Source organism: Leucopleurus acutus (assembly GCF_964270905.1).
Source record: "Leucopleurus acutus genome assembly, chromosome: 7".
In the NCBI taxonomy this organism is placed as follows: domain Eukaryota; kingdom Metazoa; phylum Chordata; class Mammalia; order Artiodactyla; family Delphinidae; genus Leucopleurus; species Leucopleurus acutus.
The window spans coordinates 24,301,253-24,313,253 of record NC_139150.1 but is presented as its reverse complement, the minus strand read 5'-3'; the positions used below and the strand labels follow the sequence as shown (position 1 = coordinate 24,313,253).

The following is a 12,001-nucleotide window of genomic DNA, read 5'->3' as shown; positions in this document are numbered from 1 at the left end:
AGGGAACCCTCTTGCACTGTTGGTGGGAATGTAAATTGATACAGCCACTATGGAGAACAGTATGGAGGTTCCTTAAAAAACTAAAAATAGTATTACCATATGATCCAGCAACCCCACTACTGGGCATATACCCAGAGAAAACCATAATTCAAAAAGACACATGCGGGCTTCCCTGGTGGCACAGTGGTTGAGTCCGCCTGCCGATGCAGGGGACGCAGGTTTGTGCCCCAGTCCAGGAAGATCCCACATGCCACGGAGCTGCTAGGCCCGTAAGCCATGGCTGCTGAGCCTGTGCGTCCGGAGCCTGTGCTCCACAACAGGAGAGGGCACAACAGTGAGAGGCCCGCGTACCGGAAAAAACGTAAATAAACCGTGTACCGCAAAAAAAAAAAAAAGACACATGCACCCCAATGTTCATTGCAGCACTATTTACAATAGCCAGGTCATGGAAGCAACCTAAATGCCCATCAACAGATGAATGGATAAAGAAGATGTGGTACATATATACAATGGAATATTACTCAGCCATAAAAAGGAACGAAATTGCGTCATTTGTTGAGATGTGGATGGATCTAGAGACTGTCATACAGAGTGAAGTTAAGTCAGAAAGAGAAAACCAAATATTGCATATTAACGCATATATGTGGAACCTAAAAAAATGGTACAGATGAACCGGTATGCAGGGCAGAAATTGAGACACAGATGTAGAGAACAAATGTATGGACACCAAGGGGGGAAAGCAGCGGGGGGTGGGGGGGTGAGGGGCTGATGAATTGGGCGATTGGGATTGACATGTATACACTGATGTGTATAAAACTGATGAGTATAAGAACTTGCTGTATAAAAAAATTAATTAAATTAAATTTTAAAAGTTTTTAAAAAAAGAAATAAATGGGAAAGATCAGCACTATTCACGATGATCATGAGTTTGGGCTGGAGGAGGGGCAGGATGGAAACTGCCATGGTATTCCCGAGGAGGATCCAGAGACAACGCCTAGGTTTCTTGCCTGGGCAAGTTCTTCAGAAGAGGAACAGGTCAGGGCCTTTTCTCCCAGATAAGAAGTTCAAGATGAGGCTAATTAGTTTGAAGATAAACCTTGAAACCAAGCACAGTGTCAGGGACTCAGGAGCCTCATCCTTCTCCAACTACAGCACAAAGCAAAATCAGGAGAGCCTCATTTCACATGCTACACACCTTGTACTGCTGCGAGTTTGGTGGATATAACTTCAGAGCTTCGTTATACAAGTTTTTATCTTTTATTAAGTTTAAGCATTCTGGGAAGTACTCCGGTCCTACAGGAATAAGATTCATACACACACAAGCTTGAGACTTGGGAAGCATAATGGATTTCATTTCTACCAATGGTCCCTACATAAAATCAACAAGGGACCTTTTTAAGACCCGCACAATTAGAGTATCTGGAGAACGGGAATGCAGGAGTGTGAGCTTTAATGAGCACCACTGCAGATTCTGAGGTATGAGAGAAACCAGCTGGAATCAGGGTTCTACTTAAAAGGAATTTTACACCACCCCTGATGAATGACCATCCAGCCCAGTGTTTGCTCAGTCTCCTTAGTAAGAATCACCTGGGGAGCTTATTAACCATACACACGCCTGAGTCCCGTCCCAGCCCAGCTGAACCAGATCCTCCAAGGAAGCCAGAAGCTGAAGGCTTAACAAGCACCCCAAGTGACTCTTCCTTGTCCGCGTCTCAGCCCTTAGGAAAGAGTCATAACTGCTGAAGCGTGAGGCTCCACTACTGGTCAGGGATGGGGTGAAGCACAACACCCGGCATCGTGTTGCTTAGACTCCATATCACTGCCAATCAAAACTGTGTCAGGGCACTGCCAGTAGGCATGGCCACGCAGACAGGCTGGGTTTCCTTCAGGTGTCTGCAAACACCAGGAGAAGAGTGAATTATCAACCAATTTTGATTTTAAGACACTGAAGTGAATTTCGAGGATGATCACTCTTGACTCAGAAGCATCTGCTCTATCTTCTTAGCTATGGAGCTCCTCCCGTTCATTCAAAGACATTTGCTTTACCCTCAGCTTTTCAAAACATATGATAAAAATAAGGTGTGCGTACGTAATTGTTAACATTTTCAGGTGTGGAAATTGAAATCCGTCTGTCTAAACTAACATTTGATTGCAATTTATACCCTCCCTAGTTCCAAAGAATATTTGAAGCAGAAATAAACAGAAATAAACTTACCTCTCACTGTCCGCTGCTCCTGAGCTCTCGCGACGCGCACTGGGTCTCCGGGCCGCAGGGCCGCTCGAGCCCTTTGGGTAGGGGCTGAAGCCGGGCGGACGGGCAACCAGCCCGACAACGAGCCGAGAGCGAGGTAAGTAGAAAACGCTCCTAGCGGCGCCGGAGTGACGTCACGAGCCGGCGGGGCGTACGTGCCTTCTTCGCCCAGCAAAGTACAGTGAGGAGCTGCGCTCGCGACCGCCCCCTAGCCTTACGTCCTACTGCGCAGCCTATTGTATCTGAGCCCCGCTTTGACGTCAGACCCCAGAGCTCGGTAATAGGAGCCGGTGGGCGGAGCCTGCAGGGCCTGGGGGGGAGACTCGGGCGTTCACGTGACACGTACCCCGGGCCACCACTGGAAAGACACCTTCCTCCCAGGGGAGCGGGAGGAGCGTCCAGGCCCCAGAGGGCGCGGTTTGCAGCACCCGAGGTCGCCATGGCTACCGAGCCCGAGACCCCTGTGGCCGCCTCAGCTGGGGAGCCCGCGGTGCCGTCGCTTATGGATCGTTACTTCACTCGCTGGTACAAAGCGGGTAAGTGGAGAATGATGTCAGTCTCTTCTGGGCCCAATTTGTCCGACAGTATAGGGACTATGATGAGAGATCATAAGCCACACGCACCTTCCCCAGCGCTTCCTCCCCACGTCAGAAGGAACTGGATCTCTCTGTTCCTCTAGGCCAAGGGAATGGCATTTGCGAGGACGTGGAAAACAGCAGGGTGCATTCTGGGTAGGGCGAGCGCAGTGCGAGTTCACGAGGGTGGGTCGCTTGCGGGAAGATGGTAGACTAAGGTGAGATCCCCGAGGGAGGCAGGAGCTGGATTGCAATCTCCTTGAGTGCCTAAAGGGATTTGAGGGGCTCAGCCCTCCAAGAGGCGATACATAAAATGATTTAAGTGGTAGCGGTCTAAACTAAGGTAGAGGCATAGGGATGGAGAGGAGAGGGTGGGTTAGAATAGAGGCATTTAGAAAGCAGAAGCTACAGTTTTACTTAAAGGAAGTCGCTGGTATTACACATTTGCCACTTAGAAGTAGGTGTCCTGTTGTACAGCTTTGTGTACCCAGCAAATATCAGTGATGAAAGCATCGTCGGGGACCCTCCTCTAACCCAACTTGCTCTCATTCATTTAGGGATAATAGGTGTACTCATCTTTTACAACACTGAAATATTTTACAATAACATACGTTTTATTAGCCAGACTTAGTGTAACCAACTGTCCGGTCAACCCTGGATTGAGGTGTTTTCGGGAATCCATTACTTTCAACGCTAACATCAGGACAGTCCTGGGCAAACCAGAATGAATTAAGTCTCTCTAAAATTGACCAACAAATCATGCTACTAAATTAAATAAAGAATACATTACTAATGACTTTTGTTCTAATAGAAATGATTGTACTCATTTTAAATTGAGGATAAAAAAAGGTGAAGCAAAGAGTTAATCATCATTTTAACATTGAATGAATGATTCCATCTGGACCAGATGTCTTTAAATACTTTATGGTCAGCCTTTTTGAGTAATGAAGGGATACCAGTGATGTATGTGTCCAGCCTTCATAATTAACTACCTCTATGAACCAAAGAAAGTACTACACAGTGGTAGTAAATATTGACTCAACAGCCATCAGACTCATTCATTTTTTCTAGATGTCAAAGGAAAACCCTGTGAGGACCACTGTATACTCCAACACTGTAACTGGTAAGCAAATTGGGAATTTTAAGTTATCAAAGAAATTTTTTTGTCATTGTAGCCTGGTATGGTCTTGTATTGAATAAATATTCATTAAATGATTATCTTCCACTGTATTGAGATGGTATTATTTATAGGAGTTTGGTTGACAAGAATGAGTGTTTCAGTGCCTAAGCTAAACAAATAAACTTGCTTACCCAAACGTCCAAATGGAGGACCACACCCTCAGTCGGCTACTACCTCAAGAAACCGCCTGTGCCTAACCACTGAAGTGGCCAAGCCCGTGGAGAGGGCTAGGGTAGAAGCACAGATGGTATCCTGTCCATACCGGCATGCCTCACTTTTCTCTCTTCCTCCTCCGTGCTGTCTAAACACCTGTGGTACGCTTCCCGTTTGGGAAAGGAAATTCAGCCCCATTTTCCCCATTTTTATTACTGCATTCTTCTCTTCAGTTAAGCTCCAATAGTAGCCAGAGGAAAATGGGGGGAAATGATAGGCTGACTAAACAAATGTCAGCTCAGCTCTTCTTGTGCCAGTAGGAATACTGTGTTATAGGAGGAAGAATCATACCAAGCAATAATACAGGATCAATTTTTGCTCCTCGTAGAATATGTGTCATCACACTGGCAGGATCCCATCCAGTTCTTCAAAGTGGAAAAGCAATTAAAAGCATTTCCTATCAAATCAGTACGAACTGTAGCAGACTTCAGAACAAAGTCTCTGGGAAATTTAAGCGGGTATGTTCCTGTATTTCTCTACTTAAATCCTCTATTGTCATAATAATGATAGAGCCAGCCAGTCTTAGAACCCAGTAATGTATGCTCAGCATACTTCCCTGGCAGTTAGAGATGATTTTAAGAATACTTAAGCTCTAAAGAAATTCTCAGGCCAAAAAAATGAGGTATTTCAGAAGGTATATTATCTGTCATATTAGCTTCTGGGCCACCATCCCTGTCATCCCCAGGATGAAGGATGGAGAAGGTGGGTCTTTGAAAGAACAACACTAATACCAATATAACAAGATATTTTGTCCCTTCCTGTTTTGTTAAGCCAGTATTTCGAATTCTATAAAATACAGATGATCAATACTTCTTTATCATATATTTTCACATGTGAACTTAAAAGTAAAATAAAGTCCTGAGGTAGTGAAAAAAAATCAATCTGGGAAAATATACAGTATTTGCTTCGTATCAGTTGCCACTCCTAACTCATTGCCAATTTAATACACATCTAGCTACACCCTCTACCTCCATATAGTGTTTAGTTATAGAAAATGTTACCTGTGCCCTCTACAATTCTAGGCAAGATGAACATTTTACTGTTAAAGGAGGGTATCACACCAAGGACAACTCAAAACCATACTAAACTATCCTGACAAACCCCCTGGAAAGGAAAGTTTCAGTGGATGATTTAGGTCCTTCATTTACTGAGTTCATACTAAGAGTTCCTGCTAATTACCTCACTGTTCTGGAAGACCCTTGTTTACACTCCCCTTTGTAGGCCTGACGGCCCCTAATAACCTGCCTTATAATTACTGATTTTTCCTCACTCAGGAAGCAAGTGGACTTTAAAAAGCATGGACCATTCTTAAAAGTCTACAAATTACAAGTAAAACAGTTAGTGCTTGTGATGTTCCTGTGATCAATCTTTGTCCAAAATAGTAACACTGTTGTTACTACTGAGGAACAGAGAGGGACCTGCACATGGAACCCACTGTAGATAAGCTTTGATCGCATCTCAGCACTGCCCATCATTTATTCTCCCAAGGGAGGTGACCAAGAGGGGTTAAAACACTTCTTTCTGACACAGAGCCAGTGATAGACAAACCATCTGGAACAAATCCCCAGCCCCTCCTCCCAAAAGTGGGGAGTCACACTGACTAGTCTTTTGAAACGAAGTACCCACAGGCAGAGGAGTGAAGCGCATGCAGTAACACCTGAATGCTGTCTAATAAAGTTGTGAGTGGGAAAGAGGCCATAAAGAACAGCATCTTGACCTCAGATGTTCACTGCAGTAAAAATTCCTGGGAAAAAAAAGCAACACATGAGACATGCTTGCATCCATTTCCCATGAGCCTCCTTGTACTGGGTTGGCCAAAAAGTTCGCTCCGGTTTTTCATTTTAAGGAAAATCCTGAACGAACTTTGTGGCCGACTCGACAGATATTTGTCAGAACCTCCCCAGATATATCCATACAGTGGAGTACATGAAAGTATAACCATGCCACAACATTCAAACAGACAAATGTAGTATTTGCTAGTGGGTTATAAGATAATGGGTAAGTTACTCTTATCTGCTACTTAAAACTTTTCTGTTTTCCAGAGTTTCCTCAAATTGCATTTTTTTTAATTAGAAAAATATCCCTTCTCCAGAAAGTCTTAGTGATTGACCTAATAAAGAAGTTCCTTTCTCTATTAAGTTCTGATATAAAAATAAGGTAGGAATCTTAATGAAACTAACTTTATCCAATATTGCGATCATTCTCTATAATGTTGAGTTTTATATTATGCTTATTGGTAAGATTTTCCTACCCTTTTGAAGTCTTTACACTTGGCTATGTGCAGCTTTCTCATGCACAGTTAAATATAAAGTATAATAAGTTAAGATAAAATATATTCTTAATATGTAACTAAACTACCTATTGTCACATTTGTCTTAGTCTGCTTTTTCCCGTAGAGCCTAGGATGGTGCCTAGCCCATAGAGGCGTTTAATATATAAATATTTGGATAAATGAATGGTTTTTCTGTACTTAAGTCATTTTTATTTAAAACACTAATTCCAGGAATATATCCTATCGTAACTCTGAGGGCTGTCTCACAAAGAAAAGTGAAAATGTACATCAATTAATTTTTTCTTCCCTTTTATTATCAGGGGGCACAGTTTCTAACAGAACTTGCACCTCTGTGTAAGATTTACTGCTCTGATGGAGAAGAATACACCATATCTAGGTGAGTTACTTTTTAACCACAATTTTGGAGAAACAAAGAAGATAATATTTTTCTTCAAAGCAATATTTCCTTTAAATAGCTGTGTTAGAGGGCGGTTGATGGAAGTGAATGAAAACATTCTCCATACGCCATCTATTCTTCAAGAGAAGGTAAAAGGGTCTGGGGAAGTAAGATCCCATCCACACACTTTTTACCTGATGTTTTACCATTTGACAGTGTTAAATATTCCATTTCCCTTCTAGCCATCCACCGAAGGATACATTGCAGTTGTGTTGCCCAAGTTTGAAGAAAGTAAAAGCATAACAGAAGGGTTACTGACACAGAAACAGTATGAAGAAGTCGTGGTGAAACGCATCAGTGCCACAACAGCGACCTCATGAGGATTAAGATTGAGTGAAAACAACAGGGCATTCTTATCCTTACCTGGCCTACCAGTCAGTGCACTAAGGAAGAACCAGAGATGCTGAAGCATACTTCACACCGGGCCATCCGCAGGGAGGCCTGATCTTAAAACCTGACCTAGGTTTCCTTCTTTGTCTTGCATAACAAGCCTTGATTCCATTTTGTCTTCAACCTCCCAGATCTGCCTGCCCATGGACTCACTCTGTTCTTTTGCTTTTCTCTTTCTAACAACTGGCAAGCGACAGATGTTTTTCTGATTAAAAACCAACAAACAAAGCACTTTGAGGAAAATTTGAAAAGACAGAAAAGTAAAAATAATTTACCCATCATCCTGTAACCTGTTAGTAAATACTAGGTTTTGATGTGATTCTGGTTGAGTATTATGTCATGCTTATTCTTTTTGCCTCAATTTTCCATCACTTTGAAGTTGAAAAACAAACAACAACTGGCCTTTCTTACCCAATCTGCTTCAGTGTGACATGACCAAAACGTCTGGTCCCACCCCTTCTGCCCCAACTCCCCCGCTCAGGTTGCTGGGAAGAGGCAGGGTGTAGAGTGTACCTTCTCTATGTCTATGGGTTGGCCTTCAACTCTGAACAATGTAGCACTGTAACACTGGTTTCTTAATGAGGGACACATGAAGAGGCTTTGAAAGGGGCTTTGCTAACATGGAAGTATCAATATTATAATGCTGTATGAAGTAACGTGCATTTGTGGTCTCTCAGTCTCACACTCTAGTTACAGAGTAACCAGCGAGGAAGTTCCCGAGAGGTTCCTGGAATTTGAAGACAGACATGCTTTTGAACAGAACAAAAGCTTTCACATCATTTAAACAATAAATGAAAAACTATGAATTTATGGTTTAAAATTGTATACTTGTTTACATTGAATTTCAAATAAAAGGACCTTTAAAACTGTTATTTTTCCTTAAGGGCTGCAACACATACATACATATAACTATATGGTTTTAAATAAAACGATTATCATTGACATGTAAATTCTTTTGGTTCTCTATCATCTTATGCTGTTGAAGTGATGTTATCCCTTTCTACCACCACTTGCATTTAAATAAGAGAATTCTCATTTCAGGTATGTAAACTCTTTTGTAAATAAATTTTTTAAAATTATTTTTGACTTACAAGGAAACTTTTAACTTAAGTGCCAGCATGACTCTCCCCTAAGTAGACCCACCAGATGTGATACAGGTGTTAACTCTACAAACATCTACCTTGATAGTGCTATGAGCTGAAAGTGTAAGCACAAACCAGCAAATTCCCATTTCAGGTAGCACAAATGGTTCCCAAAGGTGTCATAAAACAAATATACTAAAGATAGTAAAAGAATTATATATCTATTTTACATATAATATTACCTCACATCATTTTCCCTATATTTCCATTGTAATTTAAAAGAGTATTTTGGTTTCAGGGCATAAAAATCATGTTTGATGATTTTTATAAAGGTCATAACCAAGCTGAGTGCATCCCATTTTCTCTCCAAGGCCTACAGTAAATTCAAGTTTGCCTAAATAACATATTGACTAGCTAACTGGTGGTTCTTCAGGATCTTGTGAACATTGACCGTGATGGCTGACCCAGATACCGATCATCAGACGAGCCTACAGAACTACTGCCATTTGGCAACTGACATGTCCCCTTAGATTTCAAAATAAATTTCAAAGCACTGGGATACAAGCACAAAAAACAAAGTTAACTATACTACACCATAAGGACAGAACTTATAACCAGATCCTTCTATCAAAACCCACCCCACAAAAACAAAAGCTTTAAACTGTAAAACTAAAAACACTAAAGTTGTTTATTTGTTTTATAATGAACACTCCAAAGACACATATATAAAATGTAGGCTTACTCAGAATTTATTTTAAAAAGCTCAGTTCAATTATTCTCTGTCTTCTACCTTCTGTTCCATCAGTCACTACTCAGAAGTACAAAAACTACTTTTTAAGCCCGTAAGATAGGCTTAGGATTCCAGCTAATATTCAGGGCAGACAGGCCAGCTATGCTAGAAGGAGAACTAAAACCATCTCCTAGTGAGTTCCTCCAGGATTCCGTGGAGTAAGCTCCATGACCCTGTTTTTGGGTGGGGGAGGGACATGCATCACAACAGATTTCCTGTGCTCCGTGAAACCCTTACTAGAGAACACACGTGTGCTCCCGGCATGGATGATCTGTGACAGGGGACAGTGGAGGCCCAGTCATACTCAGTGGACGGAGGGATTGAAGAAGAGTCCAAGGTTTAAGGAAAACCCTGCATCACCCAGACTACTTGTCTCTTCTGCTGCAAATTGGTATAGTAGATGATAAGCTTAAATTTAAAAAAATAGGAAGTTAGGGTAAAATATGCCAAAATGATCATATATTCAAAGTAGTTTCTTTGGATTAAACTGTCATTAAGACAGTAGGGATATTTGGTTTGACTTAAACATTATTCATGGCAACGTCCTATTCTAAAATCACACTGCAATTAGAAATATAGCAACTACCATGGCATTTATTAGTTGTCAGAAAGCTTCACAATTGGTTTCATGATCAGAAAATAAAGCAAGATTTCAGTTTGTTTTCTTTACAAAATTGTTCAGTTTCTGAAATATAAAGGATCGTTTGCTTTCTAAAAATGTCAGCTTTGCCACATGGTGTTCCAGAGATCTGACCTCAAAAGCTTCTCAAGTTTTACCATCCACAGAATCTTTATTTGTAACTGAGACCCATCTGTTGTTGTCCATTTGAAGCTGGAAAGAATTAAGAAAATTAGTTTCTGCTTTACTTTACTCTTAAAATAATTGCAAAATTAAATAGTATCTATTTTCTTTTGCACTTTCCTTTAGACTAATTTTTTAAATGTGAGTTTAAGATACACAAATTATCTTACCTTCTTCAGCAGTTTATAGCAAAGCGACAGAAGTTGGACCAAAGTAGCCATTATGCATCTTGTCTTTGTAATACTCTTATCAACCTATAGTGACAGAAAGCAAGCAAATCAAATTCTTATAAGGAGGCCTTCAAAAGACTTTAGCATTTAGTTTGAAAATGGTAACCATTTCTTCATTATAGAAATCTAAGGGATCTCAAAGGGTACACAGATTAAGGCATCTGAGCTGACTTGATGACCTGAAATCCCAGAACACAGAAGCAGGGATTGTTGCCCAAGTCTCATGCCAATTTCATGGACCCCAGGAAGAATGGATGGAAAATCAACCTGTTCTATTTCAGATGGTTTAGGGGCTTCTCAAAGTGCACCAAATAGTGGCAGTGAACCCCCTTCTTTGCAACTCCTTGCACTCTTTTTTTCACTCAAACTCCCTAAAACAAACAACAGAATCCCTTCACTCTGAGGTGTCTGTGCCCTAGTTAGTCAGGTGATGATGTTGGGATTTAAGGGTAGCTGCTCTGTGCTATGGTATTAATCACGTCCAAAAAGCTAATTTACTTGGTGAACCTACTACTTCCTGGGGTCAGTTATAACTGCAGATGATAAATGGTTCTTGCAGTCAAGGCAGGAAAAATGGAAATACATGGTTCTTCTGTGGGTATTAACACTTTATTTGAAGAAAAAGGGGCTGGAAGCTAACCTAATAAAAAAAGAAGTGTGAAAGTTTCTCAAGCGCTTTCCTGAATGTCCCACCCTCCCTTTTACCTTTAGAAACACTTGATTCTGCAAAGGTGTCTTAGTTACTGCCTGGAGCTGGTGGCACAGAGGAACAAGCTTGTTTATTTCCAGGAGAAGCATAAGCTTATCATCATCTTTCAGCTGAAATGTAAATAAGGAAGTTATAACAACTCCAATGAAATTCCATCTTTTAAACCTTAAATACCTTTATACCTTAATAATATACCCTCAAAGTGGGTATTTATGACATCACCACCAGCATCAGGCAAGGATACGTGCATTACCTGTTTTGAGAAAGCTTGCACACTTGAAGCAAGCTTCAAACCCTCTTCAGCAAAAACCTGGTAGGAAGGAAAAACATCACTACGTTAGGCGTATGTCATCTAGACAGTTGGTAAGAAATACACTCATGGATAATTTTCATACAGAATTTAAAAAATAAAACCTAAACATAAAAGGTCTGTCATGGAACTTCTATGTTTTTTGTTGTATCCAGGAAAACACAAGAGTTTAACAGTATTCAGAAGCAGATTTCCCAGACCTGATGCAGAATCAGTCCCTGCAGTGGCTCCCCTACACCGGGACACCTCCAATTACTGTGCAGGATCACACAGACATTCGATACTTAGCCATAAAAATTATGCCTGGGCTTTTAGATGGATCCGAAGCTCATCTCATAATATCCCCAATTATAAGAGGGTGTTGAATCTTGGAACATGGGGTCAAAAGGGTTCGATGAGGTCAAAAGCGTTAGAACATTCCTGCTTCCAGCTCAGCAAGATAGAATTTGTCACCTATACACATTCTTCAACTAGCCATTTGAGGGGATTATTTTTTCCCTATTGACCATACATTGTACAATTTAGTGAGGAGAAGAGGATGATGGGAAAGAATACTGAAAAATACTTTAGAATATTCGGGATGATTATTTTTTAGTAGTACACAGAATCTTTTAGAGTGAGAGACACCAGGGAAGTGAAGACCGAGCTTCAGGTGGCAGCAGGAAGAATGAAAAGAACAGGGCAAATTTGAGAGTGATTTGTGAAGAAAAATAATAGATCTTGGTAATAAATTAGATAAA

The 12,001-nt window shown here is 41.0% G+C and overlaps 2 protein-coding genes across 2 annotated transcripts in view; one reads left to right on the top strand and one right to left on the bottom strand.

Annotated features, from left to right (window-relative positions):
• The first annotated feature begins 2,618 nt into the window (after window positions 1-2,618).
• LOC309964122 (protein Abitram-like) lies at window positions 2,619-8,271 on the top strand. The gene is given in 6 exon segments (XM_082842811.1): window positions 2,619-2,787; window positions 3,898-3,947; window positions 4,549-4,677; window positions 6,812-6,888; window positions 6,968-7,037; window positions 7,131-8,271. Coding segments are annotated over 6 exon segments (561 nt in total). The 5' UTR covers window positions 2,619-2,690; the 3' UTR covers window positions 7,269-8,271.
• A 710-nt stretch (window positions 8,272-8,981) lies between these two features.
• The window catches only part of LOC309964120 (alpha-catulin), a 59,055-nt gene continuing 56,035 nt past the window's right edge, over window positions 8,982-12,001 (bottom strand). The window contains exons 16-19 of the mRNA XM_082842809.1: window positions 11,205-11,261; window positions 10,948-11,061; window positions 10,183-10,266; window positions 8,982-10,042 (exon numbers count right to left, since the gene is read on the bottom strand). Of these exons, the coding sequence (XP_082698935.1) occupies window positions 9,977-10,042; window positions 10,183-10,266; window positions 10,948-11,061; window positions 11,205-11,261 (321 nt within the window). The 3' untranslated portion in view covers window positions 8,982-9,976. The remainder of the gene's footprint in view (window positions 10,043-10,182; window positions 10,267-10,947; window positions 11,062-11,204; window positions 11,262-12,001) is intronic.